The following is a 23,468-nucleotide window of genomic DNA, read 5'->3' as shown; positions in this document are numbered from 1 at the left end:
CAGTAAGAAAAATAAGTCCCTTGTGATTTATGCTTGCAGAGTAATCTCCACAGTAATGTGAAATATCGTGGTTCAAATGGGTAAGAACAATGATGGCTGTTACTGCTTTTGACAGGCAATGGGTTTGGAGCTTGGTGATGAATTGCATTCTGTCTGAGGTTTGTTCAGCCCACTTATCTTCAGGATGTCATTTTGGGTTTTGGTTTTTTGTCTGTAAGAAAAACATCTTTTAAGTCCTTTGGTTTGATGTTGGAGACTTAACAGTTTCTGTTTGGTAAGGTGTTTTGCTTTCTTGTGATATTTTCTTGGAAAATGGCTCTGCACTGGTTCCTAAGTAAAAGTTTTGTATGTTTATCCTGCTTTGATAAGGTAGAATACTGTTCTTTCTTTTATCTTTAATTTTATTTTAATTGGACTGCCAACAAAGATACCTAATTACATGAGGAATTTTAGTTTTGACACATTTCAAGCTAAAGTATCACTAAGACACATAAATATGTCTGAATTTCAGACTTGCAATTACATTTAGAGAAGGGAAAACCATATTTTATGTCAGATAACACAAGACTCTCAGATATTGCAGGCATGGAATTATTATCCCTTGACCTAGCTCTGTGAAGTTGGTGGTGAAGAATTTTCTGGAAGGATACAATTTCAATACAATGAATTTCAAATTCAGTTAAGGGTGCATCTTGAAAAGCTTGTCAGGGCTTTGCTTAGTCTCCTTCAGGAACAAATTCTGTCCAGCCTCTCTTAAAGTCTCTCTTGGAATGTGTCAAGGTAAAATATGGGTGGGGTGAAGCAATAGCCAGTGCATGGCTGGGAAAACCCCGTTTTGGCCAGAGGGCTCTGCTTGGCCAATTGCAACAAATAAGCTCAAGGAGAAATGCCAATAACTTGTTTTAATAACTAAGGTCCTTTGACATGGCTGAAGGTGGTAAAACTAAGTCCCAGACTGGCAGAAGAAAGTGTGATTTTAATTGTATTTACATAATCCTCACTGCATTGTTAGTTTTGCAATTGCTTTTCTAAAGCCAAACCGTTCAACTACAATAACCCTGCCTTTTTCTCCTGCCTTGGTCCCATTGCTGCATGAAAATCAGCACAACAGGGTCTTGCTGGACTCAGGTTTTGCTCCCTTTTCAGTGAGTGACACCACCTCTTTAGCTGCTTATTTCTTTGGGAAGTAGAGCCAAGCTTTAAGTCCTTAAAATTTCCTCTGCTTCTAATTTCACTGGCGTTGAGTTCTGACCAGTTAATCAAATGTCTTTGGTGCTGCAGGTGCCTCACTGTTTATTTTCATTAGTGTACCAGCTGCTATTTTTAGCTCTTTAGTCTTTGGCCTGAATGAATACCAGCACAGATCCTAAACCATAATAAACATATGTTTTTAACCTTGCCCTTTATTTTTACATCTCTGTATCCAAATAATCAGGATGTGGTTATCTGTGAAGGTAGTAGAGTGCTACTTCAAATTTCAATGCACACCCACATACAAAAATATACATTGTAGAGAGTTCCAGCTTTAAAAACACCCAGGCAGACCTCTGTGTTTATGTCAAGCAATGGCTGTTGCTGCAGGGCTCAGAGACAGTGGCACCAGGTGGTTTAGTGCTTTGACTTTGTCCTTTAATTCCAGTCAACTGTCTGCCTCACCCCTGCAGAGAAACCAGCAGCTTTCTTCCTAACTGCCCATCACCTATGGATAATGATAATAATAATAATTTATGTGTATATATATTCATATACTCTTTGTGTTTCTGCTCTGCCAAGTGGAGAATCAGCAAGGAATGGCAGAATCAGACTTGAATTATACTCTGGGGCAGGACCTGGAGACAGAGAAAACAGCAAATTAGCAGATGCCTTTGGCAAAAGGCCCCAGCCCAGCTCTTCCTGACATCACCTGAAACACTCCCACCTGGGGAATTGAAGGCACATCAGGTTTTAAGAACTAGATCCAAACAAGGACTCAAACAATGTAGGCTAAACCTGTGTCCAGAGGTAACCAAGCACCTTCCTCATCCTGAGCTTCCCAAAACTCCCTGCATTATTGAAAGGCTTGGTGGGCATCTGCAGTTCTGCAGCTGTGACATATGGTCAGACCACACCAGTCTCACCAACCCATCCCTCTGCAAGCTCACTGTGAATAATTTTATTGCAGGATGCCATTGGAGGTTGTGGCTCCCACTAAATCATGTTGGGAACTAGCAAAATTCAGCCTTGCCTTCAAAATACTGTTGGAGGGGTACATGACTTCTGTCACAGCTTTAAGCACCTCTCCAGCATGTGGGGAGGCCAGGGGCAGCCAAAGGTCCCTGCTGACAAGTGAGCATGCAGTTCATCTGGTTTTAAGGCAGGTTTGCATTCCTCACTGCTGCTGCTGCTGCAGGGATTGCACCTCTGTGCAGAAAGGAATCAGAAGATTGGCAGGGCTTTGTAGAAGGAGCAGAGGAGGGAGCTGATGCTGCATGCAAGGGTGAAGAGCATTCAGCTGGCATTATGCAGTGACTCTGACAGATAAAACTTCTTAACAGCCATGGGGAGAGTCTCCCTTTGTTTTTTACCTCTTTAAGACCTGTGGAGCAAGATTCCTCAGGGGATGCAGCTGTGGAGTAATGTACAGATTGTTCTCCCTTGCAGATGCTGCAGTTCCAGCTGGTGGTGGTGCATTTGGCCCTGGTGATTGCCCTGCTGTGGTGGAACTCCAGCTCTGTGCTCCTTGCACAGGCAGCTCCAGAGGTGGGTGAAGGTTCCTGAAGGTTCCTGCCCTTCCTTGGGCATTCTTAGCCCCACAGTGAGGAGGACACTGGAGTACCCAAACACTGTTGGAAGGTGTAGGATCAGAATTGACTCTGTGAGGGCCAAGGAGGAGCCTCAGGAAGAGAGAGATGCAAATTGCAAGGTTCTAAGGGAACAGACTGAATGAGGCCTCACCCAAATTCTCACAGCCTCTCCCAAACACCTGGGGATTTCCTGTGTGTTAAAACATTGTCCAGTGGATAGAGAACTTCCTGCAGAGGGGAAGGAGGTGAAGGAAGAGGGGAAAGCAAACTTTTCTAACACTGGAGGGAAAGTTTTTAATTATTCTTCTTACAATAATAGCATGAGAAAGCTGAAGCTTTCAGAAGCCATAAGGAGATCCCTGGAAGAAGGTCACCTGCACAAAAATTACAAATTAAAGGAGATGGACTAGACCAGGAGGGGGAGGGAGCAAAGTCACTTGCCTAAGCCTGCAAAGGAGAGCAGCAGATGAAATGGATGAGTTGTCTCATGTTTCACCCAGGATGATATGTAGGGGTTGCACCTGAAAATACTTCTACTGCATTCCCTATTTTTATGTCATCTTGACATAAGGCAGATTTGGCAGAAAAGGTATTTATGTAATGGTTTCATGCCATAAAAAAAAAAAAGTCAAGTATCTAAAAGTTAACTAAAAGTAGTGCTGTTTGCCTCTAGGGTTTTTACATAGGTTTTAAGATCAACTTAAACATTAGATGGCTGCTGAAGAATACTGATGGATCCCTCTGCATTGGTCTCTGTCTTCACACAAGCATGACCTGATTCTCCAAAAGTGCTGCAGCAGCTGCTGCTCTGGTGCCACAGACACCTGGTATCCTGCCTCCATCAGTGACAGATTTTTGTGAGAAGACTATAAGAACAGAAAATCTTTGCAGACTTCTAGATCTAGAGACCTGCACTGGACCAGGGCATGTTTTAGCTGCTGATGGGCCAGAATTTGTCTTTGAACCAGTTTAAAATCTCAGTATCCACAACATTCTTTGCCAGTGCATTCTCTTCATCTGTGTGCTGTGTTTAAAAAGTAACTCTTTATATTTATTTTAAATCCACCATCTGGTGACTTCACTGGATGGACTTGGAAGCTCTTTCTCTTGAGAAAAGAATTACTAGTTTTTATTCATTTCATTGCTGTTCCCAAGTTTGCAAACCCTCCACTATACCACGTACACCCACTCTCATCTCTGCTTATCTGTGAAATTGTACTTTTTTCAGTGGTTTACCAGAAGGAAACTGTTTTCTACTTCTGATTATCATTTTAGCTGTCACTTTACTTCTTACAATTCCATTATATCTTTTGAATACAAAGTAAGTGGAGTTGCAAGGTATTCAAGAGCAAAGGCTCTTCTTGCCCTTCTAATTTCAACTGTTATTGTAGATATTTATCCCCACTAAGCAGAAGGAAGGGTTCAGTCTTTTTTGAAGGCATCATTCAGTTGCAAGCCTCTATGAAATTTTTATAAGAATAGTGGGATGGCCTGCAGAAATAGGCTTTGTGGAGTAACAAATTTTGATATTTCTTGCAATAATAACGAAAGCAAGTTCAGTTCTATTAAAAAAGAATTCCAGACTTTGACAGCAAAATCCTGTCTGTGGAAACAGGCCACGTTTCAGAGAAGGATCTTTGTTTTAAAACGTTGTCCCAGTTTCAGTGAGTGTCCTGGTAGTTCTGTATTTACAGGACTGCTCCTATGACACTGGTTGAATTCTTTTTTTTCCTGGGACTTGAGCAGCCAGCAAACTGAAATTTTCCTGCTTTCTTCTGCAGCCTCTGGAGCCTTCTGCTGCTCTGGGTGTGGGAGACCATCCCATTGCCAGTGAAGAGAAGTCAGCCACCAACCTGGCAGCCAAACTGTTCCTTCTTGATGACTTGGTGTCTCTGGAGAATGAGGTGACTGAGACCAAGAAGAAAAGGAGCTTCCCAGGATTTGGCTCCCCCATTGACAGAATTTCCTCATCCTCTCTGGATGCTAAAGGCAAACAGAGGTAAACCCTTAAATGCTCCTGCCAGTGATAAAGTTGGAGGAAGGCTGTTGCTAGGTGCTCTGGACACTGATGGGTTAGCTTTAAAATGTAGTTTAAAACTACATTTCTGGCCATGAGCTTTGCTAAAGCAAGAAATGTGCCTGAGGTTCACAAGCAGAGGGGCAGGGCTGGGTGCTCCTGAGACTGGGATGGAAGGAAGGTGTGGTGGAGTGGATGTTTTGAACAGAAAGATGAAGGACACATCATGAAAATGGGCAGGCAGACAGTAGAATGAGCTTCAAGACCTCCATTAGCTTTGGATAAGTCAGGGTTTAAACAATGCAGCAATGTGTGTTTGAAGATAAACAGGGCTCAGCAAAGAATGATGCTCAGTGTGGCTGGGGAGAGACAGAGTTTGGGGCACAGCTTTAGGGGCTGTTCCCTGTGTCTGACAGAGCTTGCCTGTCTTGTTCTGCTCTTCTGGTAACTGTCTTCTCTTGGATGGAATCCCTAATGCCACAAAGTATTTAATAACATGCTTAAAGCTTAATCTGGAAATGGAAAGTATTCATGAGAGCCAGTCAATATTACAAGTATTTTTTCAAACAAAGTTTTGCAATATTTTCTTGTTGTTTTTCCATTTATCCATCCAGTCTGCCACTAGGACTGTTTGGCTGCAGCCAAAACTGATAAAATACAAAATTCTTAAAACCTTAAGCAGAATTATTCTGTTCTGTCTGCCTCTTCAAGATATCAAAATCAGCTCACTCTTCATTTACTTTTTAGCATGTTTTCCCTTTCCAGGCAAAGAAAAAAAAGGTAATTTTTGAAGCTGTAATTTTGTGCAAAGGCACATGGTGTTCCCAATTTTTCTCCTTTTTTTTTGGATGGAAATCTTTCATTCTATATGCAGCACAAGGAAAAAACTAAACAAAGAAACAAACAAAAAATTCCTCAAAACAATGGCAAAAAGCAAACAAACAAAAAACAAAAAGGGAAATGGTGGTGGAAAGCAGTTTGTCTCTGAAAAATGAGCTCAGGAAAATGAGTGGCACGCTGCACAAAATTCCCCCTTTCCCAGCAGCATCAGCACAGTTTGCAGTTCTGAGTTGGGATTATCACTTTGGGGGAGCTGTTTACCCTTTAAGTTTGGGGTTGAGCCATTTATTAGAGGCACCCGAGCTGCTTTGATCAGTGCAGTGATAGTCTGACACCACCAGCAGCATGGACCACAGATCAGATGGATGATATGGAAGAGTAGTAAGGCTTTTGATAGAGAAGTACCTTCAGATAGAAACAGGCAGAGGCTGCTGCGCTTGGAGGAGTAAGTGTGTCAGCCTGTCCCAGGCTCAGCCAGCAGATCACAGCTCATTCCTGTACCTTTAGAGACCAGGAAACAAATTTGTGAGAGCTGATAAACAGATTGAGCCCCCCGAGTCAATGCAGTGTGTGCAGTGCCTGGCACAAAGCAGAAACTTTTGGAAAAGAGCAGATCAAATGTTTGGCCACTTCCCAGCTTGTCCTGACACCCACTGATGTCAGGAGAGCCCGGATCCTGGTCTGCCATCAACACCGGTTTGTAGCGCTTTGAAAAGCACGGGAAAAGCGTGCAGGAGGCAGGAGAGAGAGAAAGATCCACATCAGACTGAGAGAAAGAACCTGCGGGAATCCTAGACAAGGCTGGTTTAAGTAGAAAAAGCCACTTTGTCCCTCGTACGCCGCGGCACGGGGACGCTGCGGAGCGGAGCGGCGGGGCTGCCGTGGCGCGGGGCGGCCGCAAGAGGGAACGATGGGCAGCGCTGGGAGAGCCGCTCACCCCTGCTCTGAACACAGAATGGCACTGGGACAGCTCTCCATCCCTGCTCTGAACACAGAATGGCACTGGGACAGCTCTCCATCCCTGCTCTGAACACAGAATGGCACTGGGACAGCTCTCCATCCCTGCTCTGAACACAGAGAATGGCACTGGGACAGCTCCCCATCCCTGCTCTGGGCACACAGGATGGCACTGGGACAGTTCCCCATCCCTGCTCTGGGCGCTGGGACAGCTCTCCATCCCTGCTCTGAACACACAGTATGGCACTGGTACAGCTCCCCATCCCTGCTCTGAACACAGAGAATGGCACTGGGACAGCTCTCCATCCCTGCTCTGAACACAGAGAATGGCACTGATACAGCTCTCCATCCCTGCTCTGGGCACAGTATGGCACTGGTACAGTTCCCCATCCCTGCTCTGAACACAGAGAATGGCACTGGGACAGCTCTCCATCCCTGCTCTGAACACAGAGAATGGCACTGGGACAGCTCCCCATCCCTGCTCTGGGCACACAGGATGGCACTGGGACAGCTCTCCATCCCTGCCCGGGGCACAGAGCATGGCCCTGGTACAGCCCACGGGGCAGAAGCACCGCCCTGCCCCGCCCCAGCCTCGCAGCCCCCTTCCATTCCAGGGAGTTCACTCCCCTTTTCTCCAGCAGGCTCGGGATGGCTCTGACAGCCCAAGTGTCCCACCTGTGCCTCCCCACCCGCAGAGGAAGCAGCTCTTCCCTCGAGGTGACAGGCTGAGCATCCTGGCTTTCCTTCCCTTTGCCTTCCCCAGGGCTTGGGGCAGCAGTGCTGGATGCCTGAGGAAGGGGACAGGCCAAAAAAAGCTCCCCTTCCTTTGGGATGTTCTCCAGCTGCTCCAGCACTGATGTGGTGCTCCCCTCACAGGGGATACACCACCAATTCCCAGTCCCTGAGCTCGTGTGGAAAGCAGCTGGGACCCAGCCAGCAGGGCAGTGGATGCTGGAATGGTGCATTGGGCTGGAATGGTGCATTGGATGGAATGGTGCATTGGATGGAATGGTGCATTGGACTGGAATGGTGCATTGGATGGAATGGTGCATTGGATGGAATGGTGCATTGGATGGAATGGTGCATTGGATGGAATGGTGCATTGGACTGGAATGGTGCATTGGATGGAATGGTGCATTGGATGGAATGGTGCATTGGACTGGAATGGTGCATTGGATGGAATGGTGCATTGGATGGAATGGTGCATTGGGCTGGAATGGTGCATTGGGCTGGAATGGTGCATTGGATGGAATGGTGCATTGGATGGAATGGTGCATTGGATGGAATGGTGCATTGGATGCAGCCCCTGGCCCAGAGGTGTGAGGAAGGAGCCTGCTCAGTGAGCCCCAGGGCTGCACAGCTCTGGGTGGGGTGTGCACAGCCCCAAAGCCCCAGGGTGAGGCAGCCCAGCAGTGCTGGCACCAAGTTAGCCTCCAGTGCACCACAGCATTCTCTCCTGCTTGTTACTTAGCAGTTGCCAACTTTCAGAACAAAATTTATTTTTATTTATGCTCCTCAACAAGGACCGATAAAGAATTAAGCTTCCAGGGCTTCTCTTGGACTTGCACTTCACTGACAAGTATTTCTAAGGGCAAAAGTTGAGGTCGTTCTCAGCTGCAGGAATTCTAGCCATTCCCTCAACTAATTAAAATAAAACTTCTGCTGGTGGAAAAAATGCTCCAAAAATGCTGAATTAAGATGGGGAAACGTATTATTTTATATAAAAAGAACTGCAAAAAAAATGTAGCTGTGTAGAAATTCTTTCACACATTCCTCATGCCCTAATTCATCAAATTGTCAGGAAATTTACCATATACAGGAAAAAACCCCTAAATCTTCCCATTTTCAATCAAAGGACTGCTGCTATAGAATTTTGATGAACACTGCATTGCCAAAGAACCTATAGAAAAACCTTGTCAGGCCATCTCTGACTTTTCCCCTCTTACTGTGCAATACTTTCCTCCTCCTCCTTGCTAATCTTGGCCCCAGCTGGCCCTGGAGCTTTCAGAGACCCAGTGATGGGTCACCTGCAGTGTGTGCTACTGTGCAGGAAACAATCCCCCTTTATAAATGCAGTGTATCACCTTTCTTTTATGAATAGCAGTTAACCTGTGAAGTCAGTTTGCTGCCAAATAAAAATAGGGGTAGTGGATCAAGCTCAGCCAGTCTGTAAAACAGCTGCAACTGCAGCCTTTTGTAAGACAAGTGCAGCATCTTATTTTTAAACTCTCAAATCTTCGGCTGCTCCTGCACACTGTTCTACCTGAACAATGAGATGTTAGTGGGATGAATGCAGGAATCAAACATGTGGTAACACCTTGATTATTCATAGATGTCTTTCCCCATTTGTTTCCCTCCCTCTCTGCTCATTTTCCTGGTGCAGGAAAGTGCTGGAGCTGCCCAAGAGAAGGTTTGGAGTTCCTCTGGACCGGATTGGAGTGAGCCACCTTGGTGACAGCAGGGCTTAGCAGCTCCTGCAGGTAAGCCAAAGCATCCAGCTGTGGGCAGGCTTGGAGCACCCAGGTGTCCTCTGCTGCTGGGGGTGCTCAGTCATGTCAGCAGGCTTGGGGAACGATGGCTTCTTATAACATGGAATGCCCTAATTTCCCACTGAGTGCCTCTCTACAGGCAAACAAGTATTCCTAACATTTTAATCTCCTCCACTCCACCTTACAGTGTGTTTGCCCAAGCCTTGCATTTCTGACATTGGAAAATGTAATGTTTACTACTTTTTTTTTTTTTTTTTGCCTACAGATGCTTCTATTCTGAATGAGTGATGCTGTATTGGAAACATTACAGAGTTTTGGAAGATGCCTCACAGCATGTCTTGTCTTTGCCTAATGATACAGCACTCAAGGAATTGACCTCCTGCAAAATCTGTTTCAAGTTGCATTTTACAAATGTTGCATTTACAAATAACATGTTCAGTTCATCAGGTCAGAATGCTCACAGCTGTGCACAATGTCACTGGTAGGAGGGAACAGAGAATATGTATATATTTTTATTGCATGGCATTTATCTGTTAAACTTGCAGAATTTTATTATCCCAGGCCGGACTGAGATTTTTTGGATTGAAAATAAAACTTCCAGAGATGCCAACAGCAGTCCATGAAAAGCAGAGTTTGCTTTGCACATTCCTTTCTGGAGGGGAGCTGACCAGTAGATGAAGGGAGGATATAGCAGTTATGGGACAAAGCTAGAATGCTTTTGAACTGCTGTTTGGGAGGAGATGTTTTCTGCCCTCACCAGGAGTTACTCTGAATAAGAACAGTGACAAGACTCTTAGTATTTGTCCTGATGTTTTGAGTAGTCTCTCTCTTATCTCTGCACCATATTTAGACATGTTTTCATCCTATAGCAGATCCTGAACTGTGGTGAGACTTTTAGTTGATGAATACATTTCACCCCTCCCTATGCATAACATAGGATAGTGTCCAAATATGAGGTCATCCTCTTCCAAGGCCATCTGCATCTTATGCCTTATTTTAGCCTCTTGATGTGTGCACAGGGCATGGTCAGAATCCAGCTCTAAAAGTTCAAGTATTTCTCACTCTGGTAAAATGTAAACATGTCCTCTCTACTTCATTTCAGGGTAAAACAGGTTATCTTAAATCCTCTTTCATCCTTTTCACTTCTTTCCAGATTATAAAGTACAGCTGAGAAGAGCTCTCTGCTGACATCTCAGTGCTCAGATTCCTAGCTGATGTTGTCTAAACCTTACATTCTCTCTCCTTCTTGGACTGGTCCATATCAGCTAAATTCCTTGGATTGCTATTCTGGGGTATAAATCATCCTTAGCATTGCAAAAGAAGATCCATTGAGAAAGGGATTATGCAGGATTAAGGAAAAAAAAGTTATTCTTGCCAAACAGCCTGTGTTAGGCAGTAAGCAATGCTGGAGATGGGAATTAAGTGTAAATTTCCTGATCTTAAAAAAAAAAAAAAAGTATTTGGCAAATCAATGAGACTTAAAAGCTGTTGTGAGGGTTGGGACTTTGGGACAATTGCCCTGGTTCAGCCATGGTGAGAGATGAGGCTCCCACTCAGAAGAGCAGGTAACATCTAATTTATGTGCTCAGACATAGCAGGGGCCTTTTCCATTTCCCTCCTTGCCTACAGCCCTGCCCAGAGACCAAGACTGGCCCAGGCATAGGAAATTTGCAAGAAACTTCACTTTTATTGATATTTCTAATATAGGCTGATGCTGCTGAGAGCAGCAGCACAAACCAGTGACTCACATCAAGAGATGTCCCTATCTTTGCCATCTGCCAGAGCACTGCAGCTGAGTTAGGAGATCATTCCCCCTTTGGTGGGTGAGCTGTCTGTCCTTGTATGTGAGCTGAAGCACTGCAGATGCTTTCCAGACCAAGCTCTCAGAGGTCAGAGAAAAGAAGAAGGCCTGTAAGTCCATATGTGATGATCTTGGGTTTTTGCTTCCTACTTTTCTCCTGGTCATGCTGCTAATTTTCTGCCTTTAAGCCTCCAGGTGCAGGGTCTGAGAGCTGGGCTCAGTGGGTGCATGTAGACTGACTCAAGAGTTTCAGCCCATGCTAGAAGCAAGCCTGCAAGTGCAGTGCCAGGCAGTCAGAGCTCTGCAGTCATTGCCACCATCCATCCTCAGCCTGCCTTGCAGTTTAGGGAACATTTATCTTCTTGCACTGAGCTCATCCAGACAGGCTGCAGATAATCTGCTTGCAGGGCAGCCATATGTATGGGGCATGGGCAGATTATGGAAGTGGTGACCTGACCACTCAAACAGCTGCCAGTCAAAGAACCATGGCCAGAGTCAGTGCCTGACATGTTTTTGGAGACTGAGAGCAGAGGAATCTAGTGCAAACACAGCAGCTTTGCAAAGACACTGCTGGAGCATAGAAGTATTTAATAATTGGCAAGTACTAGGAAAGGCTTCCAAAAAAAAAAAAAGCAGAGTTTTAAAGGCTGAAAGTTGTGTGCAGAAATGGCCTTCATCTGAGGGGAAATGTGAAAGCAAAGCAGGACACAGGGGTCTCTGGTGGTGTTGGTAGAACTGGGAGCTGGAAGCTTCAGTCCTGCTCCCACCCCACTGTGTGGATTACCTGGGAGAAAGCAACAGTCTTTCTGTTCTTTTGCCTCATCAATCACTGAGCACATGGAGAGTTCCTGTGGCTCAGGAAGCACTCTTTAAAATCTCTAAATTGGCAAGTGCTGTTTCAAGCACGATGATGTCTGAAAGGCCAAACACCACAATTTCATTTTCTAGACAATGTTGGATGGCTTCAGCCCTAGTACACAGCATGGAGATCAGGAAATGTGAAATGAGGATTAATTGCAGCATCCATTGCACACTAGACTTGCCCTGTGCTGCCTGGATTTGCAAATCCATTCAGATGTCTGTGAGGATTTTCTCCTAATAAATCCACATGATCTACTGGAATGTCTCAGGGAAATCCCTTTAATTATTGCCTGTGGGTCATTAACTTTAGCAAGAGTGGCTGCCCAAGCATGGGTAGGTTGTGAGCAGCCACTCTGTGGAGGAGAAGGGATTCTGCTCTGTGTGTTCAGGAGAAAGGACAGGACCCTCACACTGCCATGTCGAGGGTAAGCCTGGGGGGAACTCCACCACCTCTGCTTCTAATTAGTTAATAAATTGCATTCAATACATGCTGATGTCTGCAATACAAGTAGCTAATGCAGCAGCATAGAGTGCCTGCCAGGAAATAGGGGCAGTTTGGGTACCACGAGCACTTAAATAACCACACTGATAGGATGTAGCAGAAAATCACTACTAAGCAGCATGATGCATTGCACTCCAGGGAACTCCTGTCTAAGGTCAAAGCAAGCTGTTAAATATCTGCAGACACAGTATTCATTCTCCTGGCTTGCTGTTGAGCTGTCACACTGGCTCAGGAAGGCATGGCTACAGCAAGCAGGTGGCAGATGGAGCCTGCTGCTCTGGCCTTTCCTTACAGCTGGGATTTCCTGCAAGCTGGAATCATCTGAGCTCAACACCACCTTGGGGCACTCAACTCTTGGAACACACCTCCCTTTCAGCTGGAGCACCAAACTTTTAAAGAAAGAGAGAGACTATTCTTGTCCGTAGGTTATAAATTTTTCCTGGATTTGGTGCCAGTGTGAGGGTATGTGAAAGTGTGTTCCCACATACTTTTTCACTCACACAAAAGCAACAAAGAACAAATGGGAAATGGGTTCTGAATCACCACCAAAGAAATGAAAAACAACTAATGGTAACAGGAAACTGTATTTTGCATGTCATTAGAACTCACTGATATAATCAAGCAAGCTGGCCTTATTCCCTAGATGCTGGCTTTGGCCTGCAACAGGATGGATAGGATTCCTGTTAATGAAGTGCATGCAAGGTACTGCTGTGGTAAGCGTGTGCTTCTTGCCAGAGCCCAAGGCAATGAGTGTAGGATGGCAATTACAGCTTTGGGAGAGGTAGCTTTGGAAGAATATGTAATATGCAAGCTGCAGTTAAATCACATGGCTCAACAGATCTGGAGAGACAGTTCAATGCTAGTCAAAATCATTCCACACATTTACAGTGGCTACCAGATCCTGCTGTCATTTAGGTTGTTGGAAACCTCAAAGTTAGCATTGGGATCTATTTTGAATTTACATTTTTGGGAATGAGGTCCTTTGCTTTTGCGAATAAATATGGATAATGTGACTTGAGATGAATATATGTAGGAATCACTAATGGATTGTGATCTTTTCCTTTTGAACAGGGCCAGATATAATTCTGCAGTAGAAAAGGCCAGCTAGCACCTGCATTGACCAGCCAGATTACCAAAAATCTCTGCTCAAAGCATCTCTTTGGGGTGAGTAGGTAGAGACCATTGGGTCTGGTCCAGTCCAATGAGGGCAATATCCCATAAATAGCTATAAAAAAGACTCAGCTCTCATTCCTGATCCTGGCCAAAAGGATATCTGTTTCTCAGGCCCATTAAACCCCTCGGTGTTTAATGGGAGCCTTTCTTCCATTGTGAACTCCACATGAACCGTTCAGGTAACAGGAGCCAACATCAAGGGAAATGTGCTGCACTTTGGGTCCCTGCAGGGGCTGAGAAAGCAAACACTGAGAAACACATGCTTCTGTGCAACAGAAAATCTTTATTGGAATGGTATCCAAAGGATCCAGAGCTCACTGCCTGCCCTCCCCTGCGCACACTGCGGGACACGGCGAGCAGCAGCCCTGGCTCAGCACCCCAGCCCTGAGCCCTCCACATCGCACCCAGCCTGCCTTCATGTCCCAGCAGCGGCCACCAGGGCAGCTCAGAGCTGCTCAGGAGGCGACAGGAAAAGCCCAGACACCGCTGCAGGTGTGGGCAGAGCCCCAAGCCGGGGGAAGCTGAGTTAGTGCTCAGTGCCTCAGGGGACCTGGTGAGGAGGGGGAGAGTGTACAGTGACAGCAGCCTGAATGGCACACACAGGACAGCACAGAAAGTTGGGAAGCATCTTCTCAGTAGAAGATCATGGCAGGTTAAACCTGGAAGGAAGGAACAGTAGAGAGTGGCAGGGGGCTGCCAGCTCCTGCCACAGCCCCTGTTGGACTCGGCTGTGGTGCAGTCGTGGAGGATGGCTTCCAGATTAGCAGCACGATGAGGGAACAGAACAAACTCTTAACGTGTTGATACCCAGCAAGGCAGTTTGGGGAAGGGCTCGTCTTCATCCTCCAGTCCTGACAAGCCTTCAGATGCAGTATTTCCAAAAGCAGGCTGTGAAGGGGTACCAAAGGAAGATGTCAGCATACAAGGGAATTTTTCCAGCTTCCCACTCTAGCCCTGGAGAAGGTCAATAACATCTCAATAACCAGCTCTGAGTTCATGTAACACTTCTAGAAGGTGTTTCTTTTAGCTGTTCATAGTGTAAACATGGGGTCTAAAAGTTGTCATGTTGCTTGATTTAAAAGGCTTCCTTTTCTTCTACTTCAGCGATGTCGGGAACTGGCTTTTTATTTCCTGTGCACTGGTCAGCAGTTTTGCTGCTTCAGAGGTGTGTGCAGGGATTTGCACCTGTGGCTGACTGGAAGAGCAGGATACTGACTTGGACAGATTAGATCTGGTTCTAACTTTTTTTAAACCCAGTTACTACCACTCTGCTATCAACCATCTTACAAACAACATGGATTTCTGTAGAATCTTCGAAGACTAAATTAGGGAAGGATGTATATTTTGGTGTTGGAATAAGTAACTGTATCACAACCAGCATGAATCCCATGTGAGTTTCCTGTTTCCTCAAGTATGAGAAGAGATTTATACCTGGTTTTTGAAAGCAGAATCTTGGAAGAAAACTCCTACTGAATCAGCAGTGCTCGTGCTGAGACATGAGCTCCTCCCAGGCTGGAAGGACTTTAGATGAAGACAAAGATTCCCTGCTTTCATTTCTGTCAGAATCTGATTTAAACCTGGCACCGGAAAGTAGCTTTATCTGCATTAAACCTTCCAGACTGGTGGGGGCATGAATTACATTAGCCAAATTAATTGCAGCCTCCAGGGGTGCTTACAAATTGCATATTGCCTAAGGATCACCTGAGCATCTAAGCAAGCCTTGCACAAAGGGATTTTCTCTTGGCTCTCTGGCAGCTCTCAGCTTCCACGTGTACAGGGCATGTGGGTTAAGGGCAGAACCAGCTCTTTTGGTTTTAGGCCAGATCTGCCATCAGTGACTTCTGGTTCACAGCTGCTACAGCTTTGTGGAGGAATCCATTGAAAGCCAGCATGAGCAGCATTGTCCATGTGCTTGTCAGGGGCAGCTTCACAGGAGCACTCATGCAAAATGCTCCTAAGCCACTGGATACAGACTGCACAAACAAAGCTGGGAGACCAACGGAGGGACATACCAGATCTTAGTTCCCTGCATTCTTGGTTGATTTCCACATCCTTTTTAGCTGTTTTTCAGCAGCAGACAAGTGCTCCTTTTTTCTCTGTGGGGAGGCACTGACCTTGGCAAAGGGGAATGCCTGCAGTCCACATGCCTCATTATGCCTCCAGCAGTTGCTTTGAGGCCAGAGCAAAAGAGGGGTGCACTGTGGGGACGTGTTCATACAGAACTGCCCCCCTCCAGGGCAGGCACTCATGGCTCATATAACCCCACACTCCCCTGTGAAAAGCAGGATGTGACACTGCCTGCCTCTGTGAGGGCCTGGGTGTGCTGACCTGGTGTATCTGCCTCCACAGCAGACAGGGCTGGGGGACACAATCCTTCTCAGCAGCTGCTAAACCAGCCAGCCATAAGAGAGGGCCAGGACTGCTTGAAAAGCTGCCAACCAGCTGCTTTTCTGCATATTTGGGGCATGTTTACTGTGACTGCCTTTGTTGCACAAAGGAAGCCCTGGAAATGAGGGTGGACAGGATGGCTGCAAGGCTCAAACTCAAAACCTACCGCGCTTTTTGGGCTGGGATGCCGAGAGACTTTCCAAGGCATAGGCCACCTCTGACCCGTCCTCAGCTGAGAGCTGATCCTTCAACTTCTCCAGCTGCTTAAACAGAAACACAGCAGTAAACAAGGGCCCCAGCATGAGGAGCTCCACAGAGTGCTGGGAGATGCAGGGCAAAGGAGCTACAGGTGGATTGGCTGGCAGCCTCACTGGGAAGGACAGAGGGCTCCCTGGAGCAGGACCTTTCCCAGAGGATCTGCCTTGGGAGCACTCACACCTCCTCATGCCCTCCTTCATTAAGCTGCTTGTTTGGTGGCAGTGCTGTGGGCACTCCCTGCTCTTTCCCTCCAGCCTAGGTGTAAGTCCCTGTGGAAGGGAGGGTGTGTAGAAGGATATTGCAGCATTAAGAGTCAGGACAGTGCTGGGACAGGAAGTCTCCAGGCATCCAGACACTGCAGCAGAGGACATTGCTGCTCCATTGCCCTGGGTTGTCCCTCCTCTCCCTCCCTCACAGTTCTTGCTACCTTCCCTTGGTTATAAAATGGACAGTCTGCTGCATTTCTTCATCTTTAGCTACTCTCTTCTTGTGGACTGGGAACATCTACAGTCTGACTTTTGCTCTGGCAGAGCTGTCCTCAAAAGTCAGAGCTTATGTCCCTCAGCACTGGAGCAAGAGGCTAGTGGGGGATCTGGCAGCTTCCTGTCTGGCATGATGCACTGGGATTTTTCAATCTGAAATTAAAGTGCTATGTGGATCTTAGCAGAACCTCCAGCACCCATGTATCTGTGTCTGTGCATTTGCTCCTCTCACCTCTTCAAGCTCTTCAAATTTCTTTGCCAGCTCCCAGTCTGCAAGAGGGAAAAGAGTAACATCAGTATCTGCATTGCTTCCCAAAGCTCAAATTAAAAATCATTTCTTCATTTGCCCTCTCCAGAGGTCAACAAGCAAAGACCTAGTTATCATTTAACTCCTGTTAGTGATCTTAAAATGAATGACAGCAGAAACAGAGAAAAGCAGGTTTTCTCTGCTGAATCCTATGGGATCTTATCCTAATTCTCCATTATGAGGGAGGGTTCTTTACTGCTCACCAGGCCATGGGGAATTGGCCCAATGAGGTCACTGACTGTGTGAAACCAATTCAGGTGAAACTCTTTGCTGCTTTTTAATTTTTATCCTGCTAACTGCAAATTTCTAATGCTGGCTTTTTTTTTGTCACTGCTTTTATATGAAATCCCACTGCTTCCTTTAAGGCTTGTTTATCCTAACATCAACCATGCAGGCAGAAGTCAGAAGACACAAATTTAGCCTAGCATAACTTACTGATTTATAAGTCAGCAAAGATCCAGGCTGGCAGAGTAGAGCAACAGGAAAAGTCACATAGCAGTAAGTGCACAGATTCCAGACTTCTAAACCTTAGGGGAGCATGAGGAGCTGGGGCCCAGCCTCACAGATCAGACTTAGAGATCTCAAGGCTAGTCAGTACTGTACCACTGTCAAAAAGCTGTGCAGGTGGATGAATGAACTGCCCATGCAGAAAGAGGGGAGAGTTAGGTGCCCAAGAACAGGGATTGAAACATCCAGCTGGACTGAGAAGAGCCTGGAATAGCAACAGGGGAAGCTGCAGGGGTGGGGAATTTCAGTCTCACTGCTCTTGAGGACTGAGGTACCTTATTCCAAAGCCAAACTGATGTCAAAACCAAAATTTTTTAACAAGACAGATGAGTTCAGTCCAAGCTGAGTGACTGGTTACAGTAGTTCTCCTGGGAGGGGAGTGCAAAGTGATCAGCTGGTTTTAAGTGCTAGTTTGGGGAAAAAAATGCAGTAAAATAAGCAGAAGAGCCAGGAAAGAGCTAAAGAATGTTTTTGCTGGGCCCCACAAGCAAACCAAAAAACAGCCCTGGGGCTGCCTTTTTTCTCTGTTCCTAGTGTGGCAGCAGGCATTGGTCTGGATCATCAGAGGGATTTAAGACATAATTCCCCTTGATTTCAGATTTCAGATAAGACTTCAGCACACAGACACATTGCCAGACTTGGGCTTTTTTTTTTTTTTTTTTAACATTTGAAACTGAGCAGGAGGAGGGTGCCAAGAAAAAGCTGACTGCTTTCTTGGTACCTCCTTCAAGAAAGGAACAGTTTTGTTGAAAAATCCTGAATATTTTCTGATATTCATCCAACAGTAAAAGCAGCAGTTCCTAAGCAAATCCATTACATCAGGATTCAATTTGAGAGATGAGATGGGGATGGGGATGGCATCAGAAGGTGTGGGCTCTGTTCTGGCACTATCAGCAATGACCTCAGTCAGACTCCTTCTAAGTATATCTTTACATACCCATAAGGTAGAGACAGAGAGACCCTGGCATATCTATAAGTCAAAAGTGTCACTTAAGAATTATTATTATTATTAACATTTTTACCTCTTTCAGAGTTTCAAGTGCCTGTTTTGGCTTGATTTTCTGCAAACTGTAAGTTTGGCCAATGGCTGCTATGAATATAAAATGAACAGCAGTTGAAATTTGGAACAGATTATCTCAGACAGGGAGAAGGAAGTTAATTTATGGATGAAGCTTTGAGAAAGTGCCTGCTGTAAATCCTCTGTCTGTGCTCTGCTCAGAGATTCATTATATTCAATTGTCTGGCATAAAATGCAGCCTTTCCTCTAGGACTAATAAGTGCAATAATCCATAAACTTATCATAAAAATGTTATTTCTTGAATGCATCCCCTTTGCAAGAAGAATGCCTTTGTTAGAATAAGGGCTTGATTTATTTATGTTTATTTATTTGTCCCAAGCTTGTTTAACCACTGCCTTGCTGCATTAACAAGGGTCTGGGGAAGAGCACTGAGTGAGTTTGATAAATGGATTTTCATAACAAGGATTTTTCTGGGCCCCCTCTCAGCTGTTTTCAGAAGGAAGGGCAGCTTCCTGCTCTGAGACCAGCACATCCAGCCCAAACCCTCCCCTGGCTGCAGAGGCCGTGGGAATAGCTGACCTCTGCAGTCCATTTGGTGCTTGTGATCGCTCTGCCTCATGTCAGGGAAAGCCCAAGTTTCCCTTCAGCAGGTCTGAGTTTAGCCACAGATGGGTGGCTTTTAAATGTGGTGTCTGTTGACAGAGCACAGACAGGAAGAGCCTCTCCCCGGCCCATCTTCGGTGGCTGTGTGGGAAAAGCCAGTTGAGTTAACCTCCTCCAGCAGCAGCAGGGGCCTAGGCCCAGGCAGGAGCTCCCCCTGCCCTTGTCCCAAACTACACCTGACCCCAATGGATCTCACTGGAAATTCTTGGTGAAATCCCCCTGCCCCAAATGGTAACAAAATGGAGCTGTCTCTCAAAAGCACACAGGGCTGTGTGGGGTGTGGGCAGAGAGGTGACTCCCAAAGCTGGTCCATGCCCCAGGCAAGGCACACAACACCTAAGGGGTAATAGGGCCAGAGGGACACAGCAGAAAACTTTCTTGGTTTTACTTATGTACACACACATGTTCCCAGCAAAGTCTTGAGTGTCTGAGGATCTAGGGCACATGGGTTTTGGTGGCTTTACTTTGCATTGCAAAAAGAGGTCCCAGAGCCCCATGCTGGAGAGCATCTGACATTAATCACATGTAGGCATCATACTGGGTGCTGCTTCCACTTTCTGAGCAGTTGGTATTTCTGAAGAACCTGAGAAGCAGGGTCCTTGCATTCGTGCAAACACAGATTCAAGAAGCAGAGATTTCCCCTCCCCTTCACTTACCAATATTTTCTGGCCTCCGCCATGCGAATTTCTTATTAAGAAGCAGAGTCAGCAATGTGTTCTCATGATTTGTGTCTTCTCTCTCTGGAAGCACTCGGTTCTCTGCAGCACATAAAACACATCTTTCTCAATCTCATCAAATTAAGAATCAATTAATCAATTGATGCAATTAATCTCTTAATCAAATTAAGAAGGATGAGAAGTGGAAGGAAAATGTCTCCTGTCAGCACTCGTCGGGGTGGAAGGAGCTCGGTGGAAAAGGAAGGTGTGTGAGCACAGAACAAAATGTCCAGGCAGTGAGGGCTGTGCAGGGGAAGGGAGTGGGATGGGGAGCCCTCCCTGCCAGCCCTGGGCTGCTGGCCAGCTCCACTGCAGCCTCATCAGCACGACTGGCTGCAGAGAGCTGGAGCCATCACCCTGATTGACACAGTCCTGAGCTCTTCTGCAAGGCGGCTGGAGCGGGCGCCTCTGCAAAGCTAGACAGGAGCCCACAACATCCTCTCTTCTCAAAAGGGCAGGAGTTCCCCCGCTCACTCCATGCACCTTCCCAGGGCTGACAGAGGTGGGAAGTCCCTCCTCACTGGGCTGAGGTGTGGGTACCACTGCTGAAAAGCCCTGCAGCTCCACAGCCCTTTCTTGAGCTCACTCATCTCTGATTCCCAGCAGTACTGAAGGGTTCTTCCTAAACAGAGTTCAAGTGTGGAGGAACTTAAAGCAAGACCACACAGAATTTTCCAGGAAAAATCTCCCCAAGCTGCTGTCCTAAAGCAATTTGGAGCTCTCTAAGAGGCCCCTTTAGGGCACTTTCTCAGTGGTTTTACTTCAGTGGTTGTGGCTGTGCCCTCAAATGAATGGTTGTGAAGGTCAAGGGTTCAGAGAAACCAACAGACACAGGAGATGGGTCTGCTCAGTGCCCTGAAGGCTCTGAGAAACTCCCAGCTCTGCTCAACAGATTTCCAGAGTCATCTGAACTAAATGTTGTACTAATTTTTGAGAATGATAGAATAGGAGCCAGACTTTATAGGGAGACTGAGCATTCAAAAAAATCTTTGGTCTGAACAGCCCTACACCACACCCAGACCCTACAAAGCCCTAGAAGATGCCTATAGAATTCCATGGAAAATACTAAGAAATTAAATAGAAAAGCTTTTTCTTCTCTTCTTCCAGGATCTGTAGTACTTCTCCTCAATGCAGTTTCATATCATAGAGGGGCTATCAGCCCCTCTGAGGGGATGACTGCAGTTATTCTTGGTACACATGAAACAAAACATTGTACCAGACGAGCCTGAAGGATGCTCAAGAGCGTGTGGGAATCAGCTCCATTAGCTAATGTCACACAAACCTGCAGAAGCTCAGGGATGCTGGCCAAAGGGATGCTGGCCAAAGAGATGCTCCAAGCATTTGGCCAGGCTCAACCCTGCCTCACGCTGCAGCTGAAGCCGCTGGTCCCGATTGTGATCTCTGGAAATAAACCCAGGGGAGCGAGCAGAGCGACCTGCAGTTAGCATGGAGTGCCATAAACCTCATTCCTAAGTATGAAGGACAGTTATAATTTTAAAATAGCTACTTTAAGTTTTTTGGGGGAATTGCTACAGGGAAAAAAACCCCAACGCTATAAACACTCCAGTGAAAGCTAAACAGAAGCAGGATTTAGATAGAGTGGTCTGGGGAATGTTTTGGTTGTAATTCCAAAAATAAATAGGTGATATTAGAGGAAAAATAATTTGAAAAGCAATGTTATTTTGAAGCCTATACTTAGCGGCTCTTTCTTTTTTTCCACTGCTAAGCCTCTTTAAGAAAGAGCACTAATGATTGACATTTCCCTGCAGTATAAACTCAAGTTAACATTAATTTAAATTATGGGAGAAATACATATAAAAAGAAGTTCTGTGAAGAAAAAAAAGTTCAGCATCGCCGTACTACTGACATTTATGAGCTGTCAAATCTCGTATGGTACATTCTGGAATTGCTACTCTCTGATATTCTAATTTTTTTTTTTAATGTCCTTATGGGAGAGAAAAATCTACCCTTACCAGATTTCACCAGATTTGATATTTTCACTGATTAGCAGAAGGTGTCATACAGCCAGCTGCAGAGCAGAAGGACAGCTTTGGCTCATGATGATATGAACAAGCCTCTCGCTAGCACCCATGTTAACAGACAGTATAGCTTGAAGTTCATTTTGTTTTCTTTCCCAGAGAAGAGAGTGTTGCATTGGCCATGGCAAGCAGCAAAGCAAAAAGATAACCACCTACCTGTGTCATGTAGCCTGTATTCCAGCTTACCTTGGAGTAAAAAAGGGTCTCCATGCGTTGACGGGACACACAGAGCCATGGTCAGGATGGTCAGCACTCCCAGACACAGCTGGGCAGACCACATCTTCTCCACGTTCCCAGAGCCCAAAAGCATCCTTCCTTCAGGCACAGTGGAGGACTTCAATGCAACCAGCGCCAGATGAGCTCACTTTTAAGAGGCAGTGGATGTGCCGTGATTGCAAATGGCCTTTGGAGGAGGGGAGAAAAATATCTCTTGAGATATAATTCAACCTGTCAATATGATTCACTCCGCTGGGAGTGGACAGAACAGCCCAGTAACATAAGTCAGATGGAACCTGTTCAATATATCTCATATCAGACTGATCTAATGAATTCTGATGTTCCCACAGGCGTGCACTGTTCACGCACGTTGATATACATTCCATACATACACACATTAAAAATACTTTTTCAGGGCTGTTGCTTTAACAGAGTTCAGGCATGAGGACTCCCACGTTAGCAAGAAGATTTGTCTAATGTACAAGCTGCCATATTTTACCAGTTTGGACAGAATCAGGTTAATGGGGTTTTGTAATTTATCATCTCACTTCCTAGTGCCTATATTAATTAATGTGAGATATAATGAGTGCTGAAGTGGTGGGAAACAGAGGGGGAGAGCTCTTTTCATTTAATTGATTGGAGAATGTTGAGTGTGTCTTGCTCGCTGTGACTTATGGCTTTGTCAACGGGAAAGGCATCACACCCTATTTTGGGATTATGTCTGAGTGGGGGAGTGCAGCTTTGGCAGTAGGTATGGAATACGTCAAGGATGGGCAAGAGTCTTCAGTTTTTTTCTTGGGGGAAAAAAAAAGAAGTGGAAGGTCAGATGCTGGTTCTGGCTACACAGCCTTGTTTGATAATTTTAGAGCAAAGTACTGAGACAGTGCATATATTCCACATCTTCTCAGGCCATGACTACATTTTGGTTTGACTTCCATTTGTTGCCTATCCATCACTATTGATGAGGGACCTGCTACTACTTTTCCACAACAAACTTACCAAGAAAAATATTGTAATAGTAACAGTGCTAGGCTTTGTTCTTCACTTCCTGCAGAACTGAATCATCTGTATTTGTCGTGGTTTAAGCCCAGCCAGGAGCTAAGCACCACAGAGCTGCCAGCTCACTCCCCCCGTGGTGGGATGGGGGAGAGGATCAGGGCAAGCTCTGATTTGTACATACACTCCTAGTGACTCACTGTGTGTGCTTTTTTGACACCACATCATGCCAGATTACCCAAGATAGCTTTATTTGATGGTACCTCTCAACTAAAAGACAGTATCATTTCCATGTTTGGGCTTTTGGCTTCAGGTCTCCAGCTCCCACTACAACTCGTTCTGTGCCTTTGATAGGTATTGAATAACAAGCCTTTTAATAACCCTTGTAATATTTTATTATTTAATATATTAGTAACAAAAATGGAGTGGGAGAGGCTCAGATTTTTTTGTGGGAA

At 45.7% G+C, this 23,468-nt stretch overlaps 2 protein-coding genes across 4 annotated transcripts in view; one reads left to right on the top strand and one right to left on the bottom strand.

Annotated features, from left to right (window-relative positions):
* OSTN (osteocrin) overlaps positions 1-9,715 on the top strand; it is a 56,587-nt gene extending 46,872 nt beyond the window's left edge. For all 3 annotated transcript variants that reach the window (XM_071437773.1, XM_071437775.1, XM_071437774.1), the window contains exons 2-5: positions 2,641-2,739; positions 4,565-4,782; positions 8,981-9,077; positions 9,352-9,715. In XM_071437773.1, the coding sequence (XP_071293874.1) occupies positions 2,641-2,739; positions 4,565-4,782; positions 8,981-9,065 (402 nt within the window). In that variant the 3' untranslated portion in view covers positions 9,066-9,077; positions 9,352-9,715. The remainder of the gene's footprint in view (positions 1-2,640; positions 2,740-4,564; positions 4,783-8,980; positions 9,078-9,351) is intronic.
* Positions 9,716-13,692: 3,977 nt separating this feature from the next.
* On the bottom strand, positions 13,693-22,307 carry UTS2B (urotensin 2B). The gene is made up of 5 exons (XM_071437771.1): positions 21,988-22,307; positions 19,703-19,804; positions 16,784-16,821; positions 15,978-16,071; positions 13,693-14,311 (listed from the first exon to the last, which is right to left on the bottom strand). Exons 1-5 carry the CDS (start codon positions 22,109-22,111, stop codon positions 14,286-14,288), a joined length of 384 nt encoding a protein of 127 aa, XP_071293872.1. The 5' UTR covers positions 22,112-22,307; the 3' UTR covers positions 13,693-14,285.
* Positions 22,308-23,468: the final 1,161 nt, after the last annotated feature.

The sequence above is a fragment of the Agelaius tricolor genome, unplaced genomic scaffold, assembly GCF_023055355.1.
Source record: "Agelaius tricolor isolate 1412-34295 unplaced genomic scaffold, bAgeTri1.0.p SCAF_12, whole genome shotgun sequence".
NCBI lineage: Eukaryota > Metazoa > Chordata > Aves > Passeriformes > Icteridae > Agelaius > Agelaius tricolor.
This window is presented reverse-complemented; position numbering and strand designations above follow the sequence as displayed.